This window comes from Amblyomma mixtum, chromosome 9 (assembly GCF_055824585.1).
Source record: "Amblyomma mixtum isolate Tamu chromosome 9, ASM5582458v1, whole genome shotgun sequence".
In the NCBI taxonomy this organism is placed as follows: domain Eukaryota; kingdom Metazoa; phylum Arthropoda; class Arachnida; order Ixodida; family Ixodidae; genus Amblyomma; species Amblyomma mixtum.
In genome coordinates this window covers 19,013,640-19,034,566 of record NC_143020.1, presented here as the reverse complement: position 1 = coordinate 19,034,566, position 20,927 = coordinate 19,013,640, and the positions used below count along the sequence as shown (strand labels likewise).

General features: G+C 46.0%; 1 protein-coding gene across 3 annotated transcripts in view; it reads left to right on the top strand.

Annotated features, from left to right (window-relative positions):
• The window catches only part of KrT95D (phosphofurin acidic cluster sorting protein KrT95D), an 87,274-nt gene that overhangs the window by 16,530 nt on the left and 49,817 nt on the right, over window positions 1–20,927 (top strand). For 2 of the 3 annotated variants that reach the window (XM_089561979.1, XM_089561978.1), the window contains exons 2-4: window positions 8,499–8,586; window positions 13,700–13,789; window positions 15,770–15,904. In XM_089561979.1, the coding sequence (XP_089418105.1) occupies window positions 8,499–8,586; window positions 13,700–13,789; window positions 15,770–15,904 (313 nt within the window). The remainder of the gene's footprint in view (window positions 1–8,498; window positions 8,587–13,699; window positions 13,790–15,769; window positions 15,905–20,927) is intronic. The other variant, XM_089561980.1, reaches the window with a different exon arrangement.

The window sequence follows — 20,927 nt, the reverse complement described above, 5'->3', positions numbered from 1 at the left end:
CCAAAAACAAAACATTGAATTCATCACAACTGCAGCTTCCATTGATAATTTTGATTAGCATTAAAAACAGAGTGCGGTACGGAGAATTTAGGAGCTTGTTTGAAGTAACTGAGAGTGCGGGACATGGAAGTTCAGGCGTAAGCTGCGTTTTGTGATTCCCAGCATTTATTTTTTTGTTGTTGTTGTTTCATGAGATTTCAGTGTTTTGTCTCTTTGAAGGCCAGTTGGAAAATTTGTGCTTTGCACTTTAGAAGGCACTCGTAGAAAGGGTTAAGAGGGGGTGGAATGACTTTATTTCGGTTGCATATTAACGGAACACTGACGACTGTCTGCTATTGGTAGTAATTGCGTTCTAATAATTGCATTCTAACGATGCTAGTAGTCATTGCATAGTAATTGCGTTCTAAAGCTGCTAGTGTCACTGAAAATGGAGCTTTTATGAGCATGAAAAGGTTTAAAAAATTGCGCCTCTCCCGTAACCGAGAGTAGAGTAAGCATGAAATGTTTACGGGCCTAACACAGGGTCCATTGCTCGGCTTAAGCAGCTGCGACGGTGGCGGCATTGAAATCCAGGACGATGCAGAAGCGTACGCGGGCACGACGAGACGCAGGCCTGACAAGAATGTACAGGGTGGTTCACTCTAAGTGCGAACACAGCTCCGCGTGGCCGCGCTCCGCGGAGCGCCAGCAGATCCAGCGCGTTCGCGCATCGAAGCAAAGCCGCGCAGGCGCACAGGGGCCAGGGGGAGGAGCTTCGTGTCGTCTGCTACAGCGCTGCGCTTGCTCGCACCTCAATCGAGGTGCAAGCGAGGTGCGCGCCAGCGCGGTAGCAGACGACACGAAGCTCCTCCCCCTGGCCCCTGTGCGCCTGCGCGGCTTTGCTTCGATGCGCGAAGCCCCTAAGAGATCACGTATGACAACGAAGTGTATTGTGGCATTTATGTGCTTTTCGCACGCGTTATTAGAAATCGGAAATTATAATTCCGTGCAATCAAATGCACAGCTCGACTGATATCTTGATGAACATTGAGAAGACACTGGCAGCAGTTATTTTTTGTGACTCGTTTGGAGAGCAACCGGCGCTTGTATGCCGGTCCCGTAGGAGGGCTTAGAGAGTCTCGTTTAAACTCGTTGAATCTCGTACGGTGCCCGGATGTTCTCGTTTCAGAGCCCGGATGTTGGCTCTCGGTCTCGGCGTGACGTCACCACACTGCCGACAACGGGAGCTAAAAGCATTTCATGCTTAAAAAATGAAATCCAGGCACCTCTTCCATGAGCTGTTCTCACTGGCCAAGTGCTGCATATCAAGATAATTTTTTCATGCATATCCCTGAGCCTAGGCTACAGCACCGTTCATTTAGAGACGACAGTCATGGAGTCTTTTTTTATCTTGACGAGAGTTTGAGGGGCGACATGGCTTTCAAATCATAGAAATGTTTAAAAAAAATTGAATTTTAGAAAACACCACATTTGGTATCTGTAAAATATCCAGAGAAATTTTCTCCGAGAATAGCCGAGAAGTGACTTAAAAAAAAACTGGCTGAAATATCCGTGAAAATGTCAGTTTTCTCAAAAGTGTTCATTGACCTGACTGCCCTGCTTGCAGAAGGCGTAGCATGATAATGCCTTCACGTATTTTCATGCCATGTGTGTTCCTTGATAAATTCTTTATGCAGTGACATTCCTGTAATCTTGAAGTACTTTCTCGTTTTTTTAATGTCACTTGTTCGACTTGACGACAATGACCATCATGCAAGCATGGATATGGCATTGTGTATGGAAAAATATCTGGCTGCTAAAAATATTTGGAGAAAGTCGCTGCATCAACGATTCCTTTCGGTTAAACTCGAGTGATTGCAGAACTCCTACTGTATTCTGTTGTCATGCCAGGGTTTCTGCAAGCTTGCTGTATCATTCAAGCGTATAAAAGTTTATAATGTCAAAACTAGTTGCGATATTTCAGTGAAATTTTTTATTTAAGCATTCAGTGGACTTTCCAAAAAAGCATACCCAATTTTATTGCTCTGCACAGAAAAAGTAAATAATTTCACCATTGAAATTCGGCATCATCATCATCAGCCTGACTACGCCCACTGCAGGGCAAAGGCCTCTCCCATGTCTCTCTAACTAACCCTGTCCTTTGCCAGTTGTGGCCACCTTATCGCCGCAAACTTTTTAATCTTGGCTGCCCACCTAACTTTCTGCCGCCTCCTGCTATGCTTGCCTTCTCTTGGAATCCACTCCGTTACCCTTAAAGGTGCACTGAAGAGGAATCTGAACTCGTCTTTTTGCCGCGGCAACTCAATCTGCACGTTCCTAGCATTCTTAGAAACCTCGATTTATTGCCCTGTGTGGCCGATTTCCCTAATTAAATCGAATTAACGCCCGGCTCCCGCCTTTTTTTTTAATTCTCTTTCGTACGGTGGGCGGAGTTGACCAACGCGGGGAGTGCCTTTCAGCCAGCTCCGTGGAGGCTTTGCTTTCGCTTCATTTTGTTTTTTAGGTTTCCGCGAATAAATAGTTTCATTTGCAGATAATATAACCGCAAAATAAGCCTGCAGAAATAAAATACGCGCAGACTATTTGCTTCTACGGACTACTACGTATTACTCCGCCGATGGCAGAGCGGCAAGCCGCCACGGGACTGGGTGAAAGGCACTCCCCGCGTTGGTCGACTCCACCCACTGTACGAGGAAGAATTAAAAAAAAAAGGCGGGAGCCGGATGTTAATTCGATTTACTTAGGGAAATCGGCCACATAGGGCAATAAATCGAGGTTTATAAGAATGCTTGGAACGTGTAGATTGAGTTCCCGCGGCAAAAAGACGAGTTCAGATTCCTCTTCAGTGCACCTTTAAGGACCAGCGGCTATCTTGCTTTCGCATTGCATGCCCTGCCCAAGCCCATTTCTTCCTCTTCATTTCGACTAGGATGTCATTAACCTGCGTCATTAAATTTGTGTCACTCCTTAAATCGAGCGATGGGAAAAAGGAATGGAGGGGACTCGTAAGCTCCGTCTTAAAGATATGACGCAATAGCATTAATGAGTTGGGGCCCATATGTGTGGAGTTGGTCATTCTCAATTTTGCATTCACATGTGTGTGGGAGTCCTCACGCCACTCCTTGGGCAATGGTGCAGCGGTTAGGGGATGTGCCACTGCCCTGTCGTGGCAAGTGCTGCCACCTGGTAGGGCTTATGTGACCCAAGTTTCACCGTAAAACAGCGCACTTAAACGGGACGAAGAAAGAAGACACGCACACACACAGCGCTGACAGTAAAAACACTTGGCATGCTTTACCTACAGCCTGTATAGATTTGAATCTTTGCATATCGCGAAATTCTCAAAGAAGTGTGTGTGCGTGTCTTCTTTCTTCGTCCTGTGTAAGCGCGCTGTTTTACGGTGAAATCATGTACCAACTGGCCCGGCAACTATCCTTAATGAAGACCCAAGTTACTCTTTCTGACCAACCTCTCGCGATCAGTCGTTAATGTAACAGCCACCTGCCACTGTAACCCCAGCAGCACAGGTTATATCGGCCCAATATTGGGAATGTATTGCCATTGCCGTTCTTGCAAAGGTCCAGAGTGAAGCCGTCCATTTCCAATATTGGGCCAATTATTGTGCTGCTCGGGGTGGTGAGTTTGCTCACAATCCGGTGGGCAGGTTGTGAGGTCGCCACACGGTCATGTGACCTGGGTGGCTCACGTAGGTTGCTTTTCTGTTGGGTGGCCACCTGGGCCACCCTACGCTACCCTATTTTCTCTCACAATGCCTACAACGCCAACGCCGGATGTTCTGAGGAACAGGGCCTTTAACGCTGTTGCATTAGAGATGTTTGTTTAAATCCAGTCTTTAGAGGGCAACTGCAGCACTTCTTTGAGAATTTCGCGATATGCAAGTATTCAAATCTGTATAGTCTGTGGGTAAAGCATGCCAAGTGTTTTTGCATTAGCATTTAAAATAGAGACGTAATCGACGATTGAATTTTGCGCTTCTCCTCAATGCACCGGAGGAGTGCAGGGAAACTCAGCGTGACGTCACGGAAGGTATGACTTCAAATTACTGCTGTCGTCAGCCACACCCTGCCCTGACGTGTTAGACGCTGCCAAACAACTCTCGGCAGGGTTCGCCTTCGGTGGCGTTGGTTTTTTTCCTTCAAAGCAGGCGTTTGTGGGTTGGAAATGTACCGATACCTTCGATGACGTCATCATGCGCCCCCCACTTGGCATTGTGCACTGCAGAGAAGCTTGAAGGGCATCCGGATTTTAATCGGCGATTACTTCACTATCTCAAGTGCTAGCCCAAAAGGCTTCGCATGCTTTACCGGCAAGTTTCACACATTCAACCCTCTCAAGCTCATTGATTTCTAAAACCTATGCAGTTTCCCTTTAAGTGCATTTTCTACCAGTCAAAATGTGAGCATAGCCAGAACGAGCCGTGCTATTGATTTTTGCGGGGAATGAAGGTTGGATGCTACTGTCTGGACATCCATGACTGGTCATCCTGTTGCCCTGACCGGATTTGAGGAGCAATGGTTGTGAGGTTGAGCAAAGAGAGGATGTCTTCTCAAAGGGGGAAAAAAAAAAAATACCACTCTTTCCGCTTCGCTGTCAGAGGAAGGACTGTGAGCAGTGGCTGTGCTGCATTGTTTGTGAAGAAAACGAATATTTATTTACTTACCATAAAGGTCCTTGCAGGTGGATGAGCAAACGAAGCGAATGTCAGTGATTTTGTCGGATGGGAGGATTGGCTTCTGGCCGAAGAACAAAGAAGTGAAAGAGCATGCCTTCTGGGGGTATAGAGAGAAACAAAGAATATTTGAATGTGGACGTTTGTAATCTGTGCTCTTGAATATATCCCCTGTTCTTTTTGTCATCGCTATTCAGTCTTGCTTCTGCGTGATTCATCCATGCTCATTCAAACTGCTAGCAATTTAAAAGGGTCAGAAAATGTGTACGTTATACAAGTGTGCATGGTCCACTGCACACCTTGATCGCATGACCATTGGCAGCTCATTACTGAAAGCGTCTTTTCCTGGCATCTAGGGCCAAGGCTCACCTGAATCGTAAGACCACTGATGGCACCATTCTCAAGTGCCGCCAACCGTACAGTTCCTCATACATTTACATAGAGGGAAAATTGACAACATGGCACTTCATCTTCTCAGTGAATTCCACGGAGGTGTGGCTTTTTTATTTGCCTTGGCTAGTGTTTGGCAAGACTTGGATTCAATCTTAACCACACTACTCTTCTCGAGGCAGACCACAAGAAAATGCATTACTAATTTCTGCACCAGCCAAGTACTAATGATTCACTCATGTTGTTTGTCACAGAAGTAAAAAACAATCATTTAAAAAAAATTTAATCCGAGCGTCATGACGCGGCTACGATACCGCAGAAAAAAAACAACACATTTTTGTCCATTGCTAGTCTAGGGCTAGTGCTAGTCCAGGTGTGAAGTGTCCTATTCCGGGCATTCCTGCTATGGATTATTTACGCTGTGAGAAGCCCATATAGTTTCTGTATGTAATTTTGAGAAAAATCTATGCCCCCAGTGTTGCTTGCCATGTTGCCATTGTTCTCAAGGCATACTGTCCTCACTGACTAGCACGGGAATGCATAAGTTTTCCATTACGATGTACGACAATTTACCTCTCAGCAAGTATCATACGCAGTTATTGCCATGAAATGAGAGGAGCTGAAACGGTCTGCACATTAAGCATGCAGGTTCATCAGAACTGGTTTGGGCCACTGCGTGTGCATGCCTGAGCATCTTATTTAATGTGCTGCCAATCCCAGTGTAAAATATGGCAGTGCGTAGTCATAGTGCTGTAGGGGTTATTGCAAGGGGAGGTTTCATGATCAAAATGGAGCACCGCTATAACAGAGTTGGGACGTCAGTTGTACAGGTTCTAACTGCGTGCACCAAGTAATAGGGATTTACAACATTGGCAAAATTGAGAGTGCAATGAATGCATTGCAGAGAAAGTGAGGACAGGTACAATGCTAAAGGTTATGGTTGCACTTCATCAATGTGAAATGCTGTACTGTTTCATTTAAATCAAAGGTTAACCAAGAATGGAGCATTGATCATACAGTAAGTTTGCAGGTGCCATTAACCTTTAGTTGGGAAGCAGCAATGTCAGTTCAGGAGGCTGAGATTCCTACCAAAGCCTTTCTTGTCAAAGAATGGTAAAGAATGAAAGTACAGGGGGGGTGGGGGGGTGATATTTTAAGAATAAATAAAGAATTTCAATTTGAAGCATATTTCATAAGTGATTGCACTGTGCTTCCAGAGGTAATACGACCTTGCAGTTTATACTGGGGAACACTCATATTTTTCCGAAGGAGCTGAAAGCATCGTGATTTGCTAGATTTACAACACACTCCATTGCTTTTATTTTCAGGGAGCATATTTTAAGAAGCATCGTGGGTTTCGATTTCACCTTTTTGTGGAAATCTCGAATAAATAACTGTCATCCACCAAAGCCTTGCATTTTAGATGCTGTGAGTGTTGAAACGAATCTGACCTGTAACTGAGGCTGTTCTTTTCTGCAGTTACTGCTGTTTACTTGAATTTCCTTTGCAGTTATATAAGAGGCTGTACAAGGCCCATTATTTTTACACCTATCATATTAGTGTATCTAGTATATTGCATTTTGTTTTTCACATATTATTATAATAATTGCTGTTCTTTTTCTTCAGATATTGCTACACAGTGTGGTAGGGAACCTAACTTTTGCACATTCATTGACACTAAAGAAAAGGCTGTAATAGGGGAGTAATTACTCATTGGCATCCACCCAAGCGCAGCCATACGGCTACAAAGGAAAGCTATACAGCTTTCTCAGAAACTTCGTAGTTAAAGAAAAATTCGTCCTGGTCCGGGGTTCGAACCCGGGACCACCGCTTCACCGGAGAAGTCGCTCTACCAACTGAGCTAACCGGGACGGCAAGCTTATGGTATGGCGAGAGCGAATTGATCAATAACCAATTCAATCAACCAATTCGATCAATTTGACCAACACTGTTCCCACTTCGAGTTATTGATCAATTCGCTCTACGAATTTTTCTTTAACTACGAAGTTTCTGAGAAAGCTGTATAGCTTTCCTTTGTAGCCGTATGGCTGCGCTCGGGTGGATGCCAATGACTAATTACTCCCCTATTACATATTTACTCCACCTTGGGGGATTCGCCTAAACATTTGACCAATAAAGAAAAGGCTGTAGTTTGGTTTTTACCATGCCACAGGAAACATGTGGAGATCATGGGTACAGCCCTTGCTATAGCCTAAGGTGACGGTCAGACCTGTGATGCAGCAGAGGGTGCTAAGAATCTCCGACTCCAGACAGGCTGCCGTTGGAAACTGGACCTGGTAGTGTTTAACGCTAGAACCTTATGTAGTGAGGCTGGCCTAGGCAAAGGCAATATAACCGCTGCTCCTTAAAGGTGCACTGAAGAAGAATCTGAACTCGTCTTTTTGCCGCGGGAACTCGATCTACACGTTCCGAGCATTTTTAGAGACTTCGACTTATGCCCTGTTTGGCTGATTTCCTTAATTAAATCGAATTGATGTCCGGCTCCTGCCTTTATTTTTTGAATTCTCCCCGTACGGTGGACGGAGTCGACCAACGCGTGGAGTGCCTTTCAGCCAGCTCCGTGGAGGCTTTGCTTTCGCTTTATTTTGTGTTTTAGGTTTCCGTCAATAAATAGTTTCATTCGCAGATAATATAGCCGCAAAATAAGCTCGCAGAAATAAAAATATGCACGGACTATTTGCTTCTACGGATTACTATGTGTTACTCCGCTGATGGCAGAGCAGTAAGTCGCCATGGGACTCGGTGAAAGCCACTCCACGCGTTAATCGACTTCTCCCACCATACGGGGGCGAATTAAAAAAAAAGGCGGGAGCCGGACGTTAATTCGATTTAATTAGGGAAATCGGCCACACAGGGCAATAATGCAGTTTCTAAGAATGCTTGGAACGTGTAGATTGAGTTCCCGTGGCAAAAAGACGAGTTCAGATTCCTCTTCACTGCACCTTTAAGGGTAACGGAGTGGGCTCCAAGAGAAGCCAAGCCTAGCAGGGGGTGGCAGAAAGTTAGGTGGGCGGATGAGGTTAGGAAGTTTGCGGGGATGGGATGGCCACAGCTGGCAAAGGACAGGGTTAATTAGAGAGACATTGCACTGCAGTGGGTGTAGTCAGGCTGATGATGATGATAGCTGCTTGTCACCACCTGCTACTGGCCAGTGCATTTTTTTTTTTTGAAAACATAAGCTTACCCAACAGAAAGTTCTATTTAGAGTTCCTCATGGTGTCTGTGTTTCGATGCCGTCTGCATCATCATAGCAGACTGTCCAGGGCAGAAGAACTGGTTTTTTTGCGCAACGCTTGAGTACTTCCCCTGGAAAGGTTGGTGGATGACCTTGCTGTGCTGAGAGGATGTGGATGCCATGTTTGAGCTTTTTTTTTTTCTGCCTATCCCTTCCGTGCAGGCAATGCTCATTCACGCTCACTCGTCTGCTTTTGCTGCGGCCACTGGGCAGTGAAGTCTCAGCCATCAGCATCGCTGTCAAGATGCAGGTGGGTGAAGCTGCTTTCTCCTTTTGCTGTGATCGAGGAGATTACCATCAAACCCACTTATAGCAATATTCAAGTGCCATGGAAATACCACTGTTACCGTATTTACTCGCATAATGATCGCACTTTCTTCCTAAAATAAATTGACGCAAATTTAGGGGTACGATCATTACGCGGGGTATATTTTGTACAAAAAGTTTTTGAGCACCAAAAACACAAACAAGTTGCAGGTCAGACTACCCTTGTCACACGGGCGTGCTACCCGCAGTTACGCCGCTAAATGCGGTTATTGCGAACTGAGCTTGGTGACCTCGGTTTACGTTGTCAACTGAAAAGGTAGAGTGTGAAAAGCGCAGGAGCTGGCCCGCTTCAAGAACGTACTTTCTTCGCACTAAATCATGTTCCAAGAGCAACGCATCAAAATAGTCAGTGCATGTATAGTGCCGCGCGCTGGCGCTTCTATGCAGCCTTTGATCTCGTCCAAAGGTGCAGCAACAGTGTACAACAGCAATGTCCCGTGGCGCTCAAGCTACGCATTTTACCGCCGTTATGGTGAAAAATGTCCGGTCCCTGCTGCAGTGTTAAATTAGGTGACACGTTTGCAACGCTTGCAGCAGCGGATTCCGCCCTGCAATGGTGCCGCCTGCGAGCGCGGCGGACGACGGCACTCTGGTGTGCTACTCCATAGTCTTCACTAAGCCTAACTTGTTTCGTATCGAGGCCATAGCGGACGGTGCTTTTGAATTGACCAACGCTATACTAAATGGTCTACTTATGGCGCTGCCTTACTGACAACCTAATTGTTTCATATTAAAAACAATATATACGATCGATTTCAGCGACGCCTTGGCAGCGGAGCTGGCGTGCAAGCAGATCAGGGCAGTCGCGCTACAACGGCGGCAGCTTCTACGCGGCTGCGAACTTAAAAACTAGCTTGTGTCACACTTATTACTCCTACCAGCAACTCAGTACAGGTCAGCGACCCTCAAGGAGTTTTCATTTTTGACATTCCCATATCCCAGGGCTTATTATTTTTGAGAACAAGAAAGTTTAGCACAGTTTTCTGACGCTAGCACCAGGGATCCGCCATACAGATGTTCCCTTGACGCGGGTGGCTTGCAGTCGGCGCAGCGATGTATTCGGCTGTGGAGGCAGTCCTGCAACCGGACAGCGCTGTCGGACGGCACTCTCGGCGCAGCGTCAACTGCGCTGCAAAATATTTGCAAATGTCGCTTCGCTCCAGATCACCGCGTCACTTCGTTCGTTGCACCGCAAACCAGTACGGTGGCGAGCCTTGTGACAACGCCAAACCGTGATTTGAGATAACCGCAGTCAAGTTTGATATCCGCGGATAAGCGTAACAGCATTTAGACTGCCCGTGTGACTGCAGGTCAGCCAACAGGCGGCTGCCGCTGCAATGCTGACAGAGCAAGATGGTCATCTGCACGTGCCATCTGTCAGACAGACGGCAAGTACGATCAGCGTCGGCTAGACTTGGCACACGACAAATTGCAGCGGCAAGTTCGGGGTGTGATCATTATGCGGGGAATAAAAAAAATTGAATTTTGCCAACAAAATTTGGGGGTGCGTTGATTACGCGAGTGCGATCATTATGTGAGTAAATACGGTATAACCAATAATTGTTATAACAGGGTTGTGCTGAAAAAACAGAAAAGGTGAGAAACTTGAGAGCATTTACTGACAGTAAATACCTGCAGTGGTTTGATTGTTCTAATTCCTGTAAAAGCTCGTTAATTCGAACTTAAGGGGTCCGGAAAAATGTTCACCGTTCACCGGTGACCAAAGCACCCCCATCACTGCACCGGCGGGTGCTTCGCACACCTCCACGTCACAGGAATCAGGCCGGCTTTGTGGAAGTGATTCTTACAGGAAATTCAAGAAGCACGCAGAACCAATGGTGCGGTGACAGGTGGCAAGAGAAAAACCACGCTGGCTACACGCGCATGCGCTGCACCGACTGATTGGGAGTACGCATGGCGCGCGTAGCCAATGCAGCAATGCAGCAGCTCGTCTGACGGGATGACTCCTGCCCCTGGGAAACGGGAAGTTTGGGAAGCGGGGTCCGTGGGGAAGTTAGCGAAGAACAGGGGAAGATGGGGCAACGTACGCACTGCCGGTGCCAGCCGTAGCTCGGAGTGTAAAAACAAAGAAAAACGCATCTGTGCATTTTTTTCTGCGAGCGGTGCACACCTCAGAAACGTTAATAATTAATGGACTGCTCCACCTAGGCTCCCTATCATGCTTCCTACTTTCTTCTTTGCATGGGCCTCTTGCACAGGTAAAGAGATCGGTCACTTCTCCTGCCTGTGTCGACGCAACAAGCAAGTATCCTCGGAGTGCCCAGTGGCGGCGTTTCCGAGTGCGTGGTCACGGGTTCTTTTCGCTTTCACGTCATCGCTGCTCCGGCTCGGTCCGTTGGTCGGCCCTACATGCGCGCGCTTTTGTGTTGCAAGCGTGGTTTTGCTGGTGTGGTCGTAGCATTTCCTTGTTTTGTTTTTTTTTCTATTATGGTCGACACTCAATTACTAGGTTTAATAGGGGATATTCAAAATTCCGCAAGTGCGCTTTCCCGCATAGCAATGTTGCCCCAAACAAGATGGCTGACCATGCGTTTCCAGCTGAAACAAAGCAAGAAAGACTGGTTTTTTGTTTGATTCTTCCAAAATACGTTTCTTACATTCTATCCACACCTTTAGCGCCTGTCCTGTATCCCCCGTAGTTTCATTATAGCGAAGTCGGCCATCTTGTTTGGGGCAACACAGTTATGTGGGAAAGCGCACTTGCGGAATTTTGAATATCCCCTATTGTTATAACCAATGACGTGCCCTGACAGCATTGCTATAAGCAGTTTATTTTACCATGAGTGATTGCAATCCTCACGTCAGTGATGAATGTCATGCGTGATCTGCTGTCCAGCTTACGCACGCCAGTAGCACACAACGCATTGCAAGTACTGGACGCGCTACAGCCAGTTCTTGCAGCTCTACAATAGAAGACACCACGGCTCCCCCGGAACTATCTTTTCTGAAGAAAGTCAAGCAAGCTTTTATTTTTCAGTGAAGTGCCCGCGGGCTCCAGTCCCGGATTTCAGACACAACCGCTTCCCATTCTGGTGATCTGAGAACCGAATTTACCGAACGTTTTGCGATTATCCCCGCCCTTTCACAGAGGCCAAGACCCTCGGCCCGTGGCCACAACAGCCGACTACCATCAAGGCTCACAAGGCACTGTTTTGTTTTTTTCCGAGAGACTGCCTTGATTCATAGATCGTGACTGTCTCTTTCCTACTCTCTTCCCTTTTTAATCCCCTCAGTCCCTTCCCCAGTGCAGGGTAGTCAACCGGAAACCTTTCTGGTGAACATCCCTGCCTTTCCCTCTCTCTTTATCTCTCTCTCTCTCTTTACATAGAACACATGGTAAAGCTGATGGGGCCGGGACTGACCACTGTTATATGCAATATATTGTTATAACCAGTATTGTTATAAGTGGGCCTGACTGTATTGCCAATATCGCCACAAGCTGCCGTTGTGGTGATGTTCTTCCACCAGTGACCGACAGACATGCCTGAGATTGCTTCATAAGTAGACTAGTCATAACTTATGTGTTAGTAGATGCCGTTCACGGATCCCTTCTTTCAACACGAATGGATGTGCTTTGTGCATTTGAGTGTTCCTAACAGCAATCTCCAAGGATTTTCGTTTCTTTTTTTCCGCTTTGCGCTTCTCCAAAATTGCTCAAGCCTGCTTCAATCTCTCAGTATGAACTGATTGGATTTCAGCTTGAAATGCTTCTTCGTACTAGTGATGACTTGTGTCAAGTGTGAGAAGGTGTAGATTAGAAAGCTGATTTCATCATGTGTGCCCTCGAAATGAGCTGCTAATTTTTAAAGTCCCTTCTTTTCTTGACAAACTGAGGTGGTATAATAGAAATCCTTAATGCATTATCAGTGAGTTGCTTCGAGAATTTTTTTGTAAGTGGCAGCTTTTGTAGAAGCAACAGATTGGTTGCTCTTCCGCATAGTCACCATTGCAGCGCAGCGGAAAATGTGCGCTATTGCCTTAACTCAGAACGGCAGTTTGTCAATTTGTGTTGCCCATTGTTCTGACAAGCACACAGGCGTAGTATTGTTGCTGTCCTACCTTATGACAGTAGCGAGATTAAGTTCCTATGCCAACTTGCTGTTCAGATTAACCTGGCAGGATTCTATCCTGTCACTACTGACTATCCGACTATTCTAACAAGGTTGGCATGCTCCTTACTGGCTCAGTTCTGCGCCCGTGGCCATTCCTTTCTGACTACTGGTGACCAGAATTGCCTGGCAAGCACGTTTAACAACCTTTAACAGTCATATTCTTTTTGTACCTGCATTCATGGATGCATTTTTCTATAGGGGCTTCATTTGCAGTGTTCTGTGTTTTATTCTTGTGCTTTGGATTTTTTTTTACTTACTACTTCTCTGATAATGAAATTAACTTTGTTCTAACTGCATTTCCCTAGTGTGACGGGTAGTCTCTCACTATGCTCCATTTCACACATCAGTTGCAACGCTGTGAAAAGTACGGAAGTAGTCCGCATCAAAAAGTAAAGGGACGCTTATTACTGTGCGCTTTCTTTGTCGCCAAGTGGTCTAAAGCATGAGTAAGGAACAGGGAATCGTCAGCAATAAGAATGTATTTAATCAATAATAAGCCCACAGGCGAAGCACTTACTAGTTTTCGTTCATCATAAGGAACGTACTAGTTTTTCATCATGGGTGTTGGCAGCGCAAACAAGAGCGTTGCTTTGACAGCGTTGGACCTGATGTATGAAACGGGGATTAGTACTGCCCATTAGACTACGGTGGGGCTATGAACTACCATGCTGAGTACTTTGTCAGGATATGCTTTACAGCCTTCAAGACTTGAAAAAAAGCGTTAGGCTGTGAAGGATTGCGGGCACGTCTTCTGCTACCATTGTCTTGTTACGAGTCCGGCACTACAGTTGTCACTGGTGAGGGTGTCCGCAGACAGGGAATTTCGAGGCCATGAGAGAGCGGTGGACTTTTCTTACACGAGGGTGTGACTTGGAGGTGGGTTTCTTCTCCTTCGCTGTGCAGAGTTCCAAGAGGACGCTGCGCTCCAACGACATCCTGCTACCCAGTAACGGACTGCTGGACACGGAGCTTGACCTCTCCTTCTCCCTCCAGGTGGGTTGCACCCATTCTGGACTTTCAGATGTACTGATTGTAGAAAGCCTTTCTTCAGGATTGAGCTATCTACAGTTGTGGTTATAAGCCGCTGTGGTGGCTCAGTGGTTACGGCGCTCGGCTGCTGACCCGAAACACGCGGGTTTGATCCCGCCCGCGGTGGCAAAATTCTAGAGGCCCATGTACTGTGCGATGTCGGTGCACGTTAAAGAACACCCGGTGGTCGAAATTTTCGCATCTGCGGTAGCTGGACCAATCAGTGCGTGCTCATGACGAGCTCCTCTCTTCGGTAACAGTAACATGATACGTGGTACGCTAAAGGTGTCTAATCTCCGAGGCATGTGTCGTGCCGTAATCCGAAATTACAGGACTGTTTGCAGTTTGGTTTGCCGCTATAGTCTGTCGAGCAGCACGCGAGCATGGAAGACAGGATGGAGCGCCGTTTTCTTGCTCTTGAGCTCCATTGGCCTCAGGCTGCTGTCCTTGTGATCGCACCGTTAAGCGTTTATTGCTTTGAGTCTCGGGGACGCCGCGGTTCCAACCCATGGGAAACTACAAAACAAAACACGATGGCAGGACTACGTGAGTGGGGGGCGGGATTGACTTATAAATGGAGTCAAACTTTTTCTTTTTTCTTTTTGCCAGCCGGGGAGGCTAGACTTTTACACGCTAGTGTATGGGAATCATAAAGTTTTGTTCAATACAAGTAGCACGTTCCCGCTATGAAATTTTTTGTCTGGGTCTCATTTTCTTGCTGTGTTTGGTTAACTCGAAAACCCGGTTAATTCGAATGTTTCCCGCAGTCCGAGTGACTTCGAATTAAACAGGTTTTACTGTAGTAGGTGACAGTATTGTTCACAAAATTTGAAATATTTGACTGAGGCAAAAAAGATAGCATACCTCCATAGGTACGTCTTTTCCGAATCTAATGATATAAATTTGAAATTGCACCACAAAAACATAATGAAAACTTCCATAAGGATAGCCATGCTACCAAGAAACACGGAGTGGAGAAAATCACATTTGAAGTGCACCTGCCAGCCATTCGGATGTTGTAGAGGCCTCAGAAAATATTCCAGAGATATTCTGAGGGAAGTTCACGATAGTGAGTGATACCAGTATGTAAAGGATAGCACTAGTATGTAAATAAGAGCAGTATGGCAGCCACCAGAGACGCAGTTGCGAGAAGCTACGGGCGTTAAGTTTTGCCACATTTCTTTCCGAAGTCACCATTTCAGTGCTTTGGATCTTTTTTTTTTTTTAGTAGCTAGAGGTCGAATGAGACCTTAAAACTTGGTAGATAGGTACTTTAGACTATATTGAATCCAAATACGCCATTTTCTAAAAAATGGAAATTTTTGCTTCTTTCTTTATTATTTCAAGACCAGTGTCTCCTCTTAAAAAGGTCGAAAATCTTTAAGTTAGTTTCTGGGTGCCGTGATTCGTGTGTTTTTTCTTTATTAGAATTTATGTACTGCTTGTTGCACTGTGCATATGTGCCCTTGGAAGTGGACAACTGAACTTGTGTCTTTTCGTATCTCAAACGAAAACATTTGACAGAAGTCTGTCTGCTTGGGAATGTTAATTTAGGAGAAAGATAACTGACTCCTACCGAGTTAATTTTGGGAAAAACACAATGTTTCGAGACCGGCTCAGTCCCTTCTTCATGGTGTGACTACGGGCGAGGCGCAGCTTGTCTTTTTAAGCCCTCGTGTGGAAGACGTCTGGGTAAACGGCCGCAAACCATGGATGTGAGAAAAAGGATGTGTCCCCAGGGAGCGGTTAACATTCTTCTATGTCTGTTGGATGTGCCAAGGCTCGAGTAGAAGCCTCCTGCGCGGGTTAGCCTCGGTTTCCAGTACAACAGTGCCGTCAAAATCAATTGGGTGGCTGCATGTCTTGCAGTGTTTGGCCACAGCGCTCCGTTGACAGTTCTTGCGAGGGATCAGTGTTGTAATTTGTGTTGCACGTTGCACGCAGTACCCACACCTGCTCAAGGGGGGTGGTGCCGGGGCCAACCAGCTGCTGGTGACGCTGCAGCGGCGCAAGCGCTACAAGAACCGCGCCATGCTCGGCTACAAGACCATCGCATCAGGGGCCATCAACATGGCCGAGGTGAGGAGGGGGGTGCACCACTTGCAAGGGAAGTCTCCCTTCTTAGAGGAATTTTCGGAGTAAAGTTTGTTGAAAAGAGAGTTTTTTTGCACATTTTCAGGGAATTTTAAGATCCGGAATTCTCAATTTTTCTAAACTGCCAGAGTTTTCTTCAAGATACTGTAGCTGATGAGGGTCTGGATTAGAGTATTCGGGTCAAATAGATGGACATTTCGGTTACAGCATGAAACGTCATTGTTTGAGAGAACTTCTGATAATTCAGATAGAAGTCTCTTGGTCCTCAAAGTTTGAATTACTGAGAGTCCACTGTAGTGGCACACTCAGGCTGTTTGCACTAATAAAGCGCAGTGATGTCAGTTGAGAGAGAGAGAGAGAAACATTTTATTTTCTTTCAACTGAAAGTGGAAGACAAGGCAAAATGCATGGAGCCTGACAAGGCCTCGTCTCCCGTCGGAAATTAACAGTGGGCAGCTTCAATAAATATACAGGTTTTCCTCCTGTTGAAACGATATACATAATGACAGAAGAATATAATATGCATATAAACACAGAATGATGGCTATAGATTAAACAAACTTCCGCGGTGAAGCAACACAAAAAACTTAGGTTTCGTGACAACACATTTCAGTGAAGACATGAATTAGCATTTGTGATGGATGACAGTGACAGAAAACCGGGGAAAATTACAAGAACCAAAGGTTTGCATATGCCTTACGGGTACCTATATGTATAAATTATCTTCAGTGATCTGTAAAAATTCTTTATAAGCTGATTTGAATGACTTAAATGCTAGCGTAAGTTCTTTCTTTGGGACATGAACATTCATGGCGAGACTCCCCTATCTACCTATCTCTCTGCCTTTAGCTGACCCTGCACTTTGTTGTGCGTTTGATGGCTTCATCAGTGGGATCAGTTCGAATGTGATTAGCTGGAAAAAATATTCCATTTTCGCCTTCCAAATTTCTCAGCAGTGAACTCAAGGAGGACTTTAATTTGGGCATGTTAGCTACTTGTCCTGTGTGTTCCTCTTGTTCCTCTGCACTTCCGTCTTGTTGGCTTTGCTTTGTTTAGAGCTGTAGCTCTAAGATAATATATATATATATATCTGTGTGTGTGTGTGCGCACGCACGCGCACGCACACACACACACGCACGCACACACGCACACACACAGGGTGTCCCAGCTAAATGTAACCAAGCTTTAAAAAAAGACGAAGTGCCCTAGCCCAGTGAGACCAACTGAGGGTTGTTGACAGTCTTGTGTCCTAGTCTGTAGTATTTTTTTATTATGCAAACGTGATTAATTAGCAGAGACTAATTACCTAACTTCTTAATTATTGCCTACAGGAAGAAAGTGTCAATGCAGGAGTTCTAGATCCCATAAAAAAATAACCGTTTGCAGTGTTTCCAGCCAAGTACCACTGATACAGCTTCTTTTATTTGCCTTAAAAGAAAGCCCGCGAAATACAAAAAGAACCACGTGATAGGGAAGCAGTTTTAGCGCTCCCAAGCGAGCGATCAAGCAACGAGATCCGCTTGTGTTTGCAACGCTGTCCCGAACAGGGTTCGGCGTCTTGAGGAGGTGGCGAGATATGCACCAGGAACTGCTTATGCGTCGTGTAAAGTTAGCGGGCACTGCTTTTGAAGGAAGTGAAGCGCGGCTCGCATGGAGCGCTTTTTCACGCCTAACCTTGCCTCAAGTGATAGGAATGTGGCCGTGCCGCTAACTTGCACTGTCACGCGCTAAAGGAACGGTTGCCCTAGCGTCGATGCGAGAGTTGCTGGCGTATATCTCGCAACCATCGCAAAACGCCGAACCCCGTGCGGGACAACGTTGCAAAGATAAGCGAAGGTCTTTGCTTGGCCGGTCGTCTGGGAGCGCTGAAACTGCTTCCCTATCACGTGGCTCTTTTTGTATTTTGCGGGCTTTCTTTTAAGTCAAATAAAAGAAGTTGTATCAGTGGTATTTGGCTGCAAACACGGCAAACGGTTATTTTTCTAAGGGATCTACAACTCCTGCATTGACACTTTCTTCCTGTAGGCAATAATTAAGAAGTTAGCTAATTAGTCTCTGCTAATTAATCGTTTGCATAATAAAAAAATACTACAGACTAGGACACGTGACTGGCAACAACCCTCAGTTGGTTTTACTGGGGCTAGGGCACTTCGTCTTTTTTTAAAGCTTGGTTACATTTAGCTGGGACACCCTGTATATATACACACAGGGAAAGACTAAGAAAATCCCAGCAGGAAAGGGCGAAAGATCTGAGGCCATTTTGCCTACTGCTGTGCACTGGAGATTTGGAGAGGGTAATGCGACGAAGTGCTCACCCAGCCCGAATGCTTATCTGTTGCTGCATTATTGTTCTAAAGAAGATGGATGTATAAAGGAATGGTGCACAGATGTCGCAGCTAGGCTTTAAAGGGAGAGGAATCGTGCAAGAAATGGGGAGGACTCAGAAACCAAAATGATAAAACAGCCGCGGTACTTCTGTCGAAGTAATGCAAGCAAAAACCGCTGCCCTCTCTTTTCTTACTGCGGGAAAACAGGCAATTTCAGGGTGGTGCGCTTAAAATTTTTTTTTTATGCAATAATTTAAAATCTTTTCTATTTCAGCACATCTTAGTGTAGCCAATGGAATTCTCTTTTTTTAGTGATACTAGGAAAAAAGCAGAATATATTTTTCTCACGAGAGAAAAAAATTTGATCCCCATAATTTGAGAGACTCGCACAAATAATCGCAAAAATATTAAACATGCCCAGTCAGAAAATGGGAGAATATAAAATCCAGGATATGCGCTTTTTGCATTACTGTGCCGAAAATGAGTGTTAGAAGTTACAGAACTGTTTGTGCTAAACATTCCTGTCAAGAAAAAAAAAATTGTCAATTGCTTGTGCAGTGCAGTGTCAATGTGGACACTGGGCCGTCTTGTATATAATTGTCTACTACACTGTTAGTGGCACGGAATCATCCAGAACATGCCCGATACCTTCACAGAGGCCTTGAATGCAGTGAATCTCCTCGGCAATGTTGCAAATGAAAGTTGGATGGGTACCTGGCGATAGTGGGCCTCTTTGATTTACTGCCGCTGCGGTGGCTCAGCGGTTATGGTGCTCTGCTGCTGACTCAAAAGACATGGGTTCTATCCCGGCCGCGGCGGCTAGAATTTCTTTGGAGGAGAAATTCTAGAGGCCCGTGTACTGTGCGATGTCAGTGCACGTTAAAGAACCCCAGGTGGTCGAAATTTCCGGAGCCCTCCACTACGGTGTCCCTCATAGCCTTAGTCGCTTTGGGATGTTAAACCCCATAAACCAAACCAAACCATCTTTGATTTACTGTACTCAGGCGGTCTGCTGGCTTCCAGAAAGAAAGTTTGCCCTTCTTAGGAAAGCGCATCATGGTCACGTGGGCTGGCGGCCACCGGAACCAGCCCTCCGGCAATCACGGCGGCAAGCAAGATGCGAATCACGGAGGGCAGATGCTCTCTGTAGCCCTGTAGCTTTGTGTTCGGCTGTCTCTCATTGCTACGCACACGTACGGCAGAAATAGGCTGCTTGGGATTGAAAACAACGACCTGAAGTTATTAAGGGCTGCCGCAGACTGCAGAACAAACAGCTGATCGCTCTTGCGCAACCGTATGCATCGGCAACGACAACGTGAGCGTGTGCCTTCGGTGCGCAGAGTGCTGTGTAAGCTTCAAGAAATCCTCAAAAGCATGCGATGAGCAATCGCGATCTAACGTGTTTCACTCGACACCTCATCGGAGGAAAAAACTGCCTGTTCTTTGCTTATCAAACGACACGCCGTACTGGGATTATCGCGTGTTTGTTTAGTATACACAGTATGACTGGTAGTACCGCAGACAATCGACCCTGCATGACTCTGCTGTGGTCGCTGCGATTTCTAAGCTCATGAACTGCTTCCTGTAAGCTGTAATCAGAAAAGAATTGGTATACGTTCTGTTCAACTGCAGTCTGTCGACCGGCGGCTTTTGCTGCGGGCAAGGAATACACACATAATTTCGACAAAAGCACATATCAGCTTGTTGAACGTTCACCTAGAACAAGTGGGTGTACTGTACAAATTTAGCTGCGCATCGTGTCTGTAATATTGCAGCTTTACCGCAGAGAACTGGCACTGGAATGAAAGGCGCTACAATCAAGCCCTGCATGTTGGCGCCTCATGTACGGCATGTGCTTGCATGATGATCAGCACTGGGAGATTCTCTTTATCTCTTTAATGAACCAAAGGCGAGGAGATGCATGCCTACGGTACCTCTCAGATATTTTAAGCATATGTGGCAGAAAGCCCGAGGATTAAGCTGTACAACAGTTCGCGACGACAGAATCGGCACCCGCCTTGATTGGCTGCCGTAAGTATAACTGTGTGGCCACATATATGCCCACACAGATGCCTTGAGCAATGTGCTCATGAAGGCTTTTATTAATGGGCACATTTCAGTCAACAAGCATTTCTCAAAGCACATCCGCCTTTCCACTGTGCAAAACGCAACGAAGACCACGCTCTCGTATCGCACTCAACGAACACCTTGCCACGCACGTTCACCACATGCATGTATGCGCCCATCTGAGCGCATACTTGAAAGTGGAATCGGCGGCTGCTCTCATGAAAGACCTCGAACGCAATCGCAATACGAGCGGGGTGTACGAAATTAACAGCCGAAGTATTTTGTGAATCAAACTACATGATCAAAATATGAAGCAAGCATTTGTGCTTGCAAGGTAGTAAAACGAATGAACTGCAATCACAAACATGCAAAACAAATAAATAAACTGCGAGAACTACCACTAAAGGTGCCATTGCAGGTGACACAGACGATATGCACCGTGGTCTAGCTGAAACAAGCGCCTGCATCGTGCAAAACATTGCATGAAGAACCGCGGTCCTTCTAGTCCATATAAAAATGGCCGCGCGAGCTTCCCGCTACTATACCACCTCTCCGTCGTCTGCTAGTTGCCCAAGCGCTGCCAGCACAAAATCGTCCTGGCAAGTCTGGCTGCC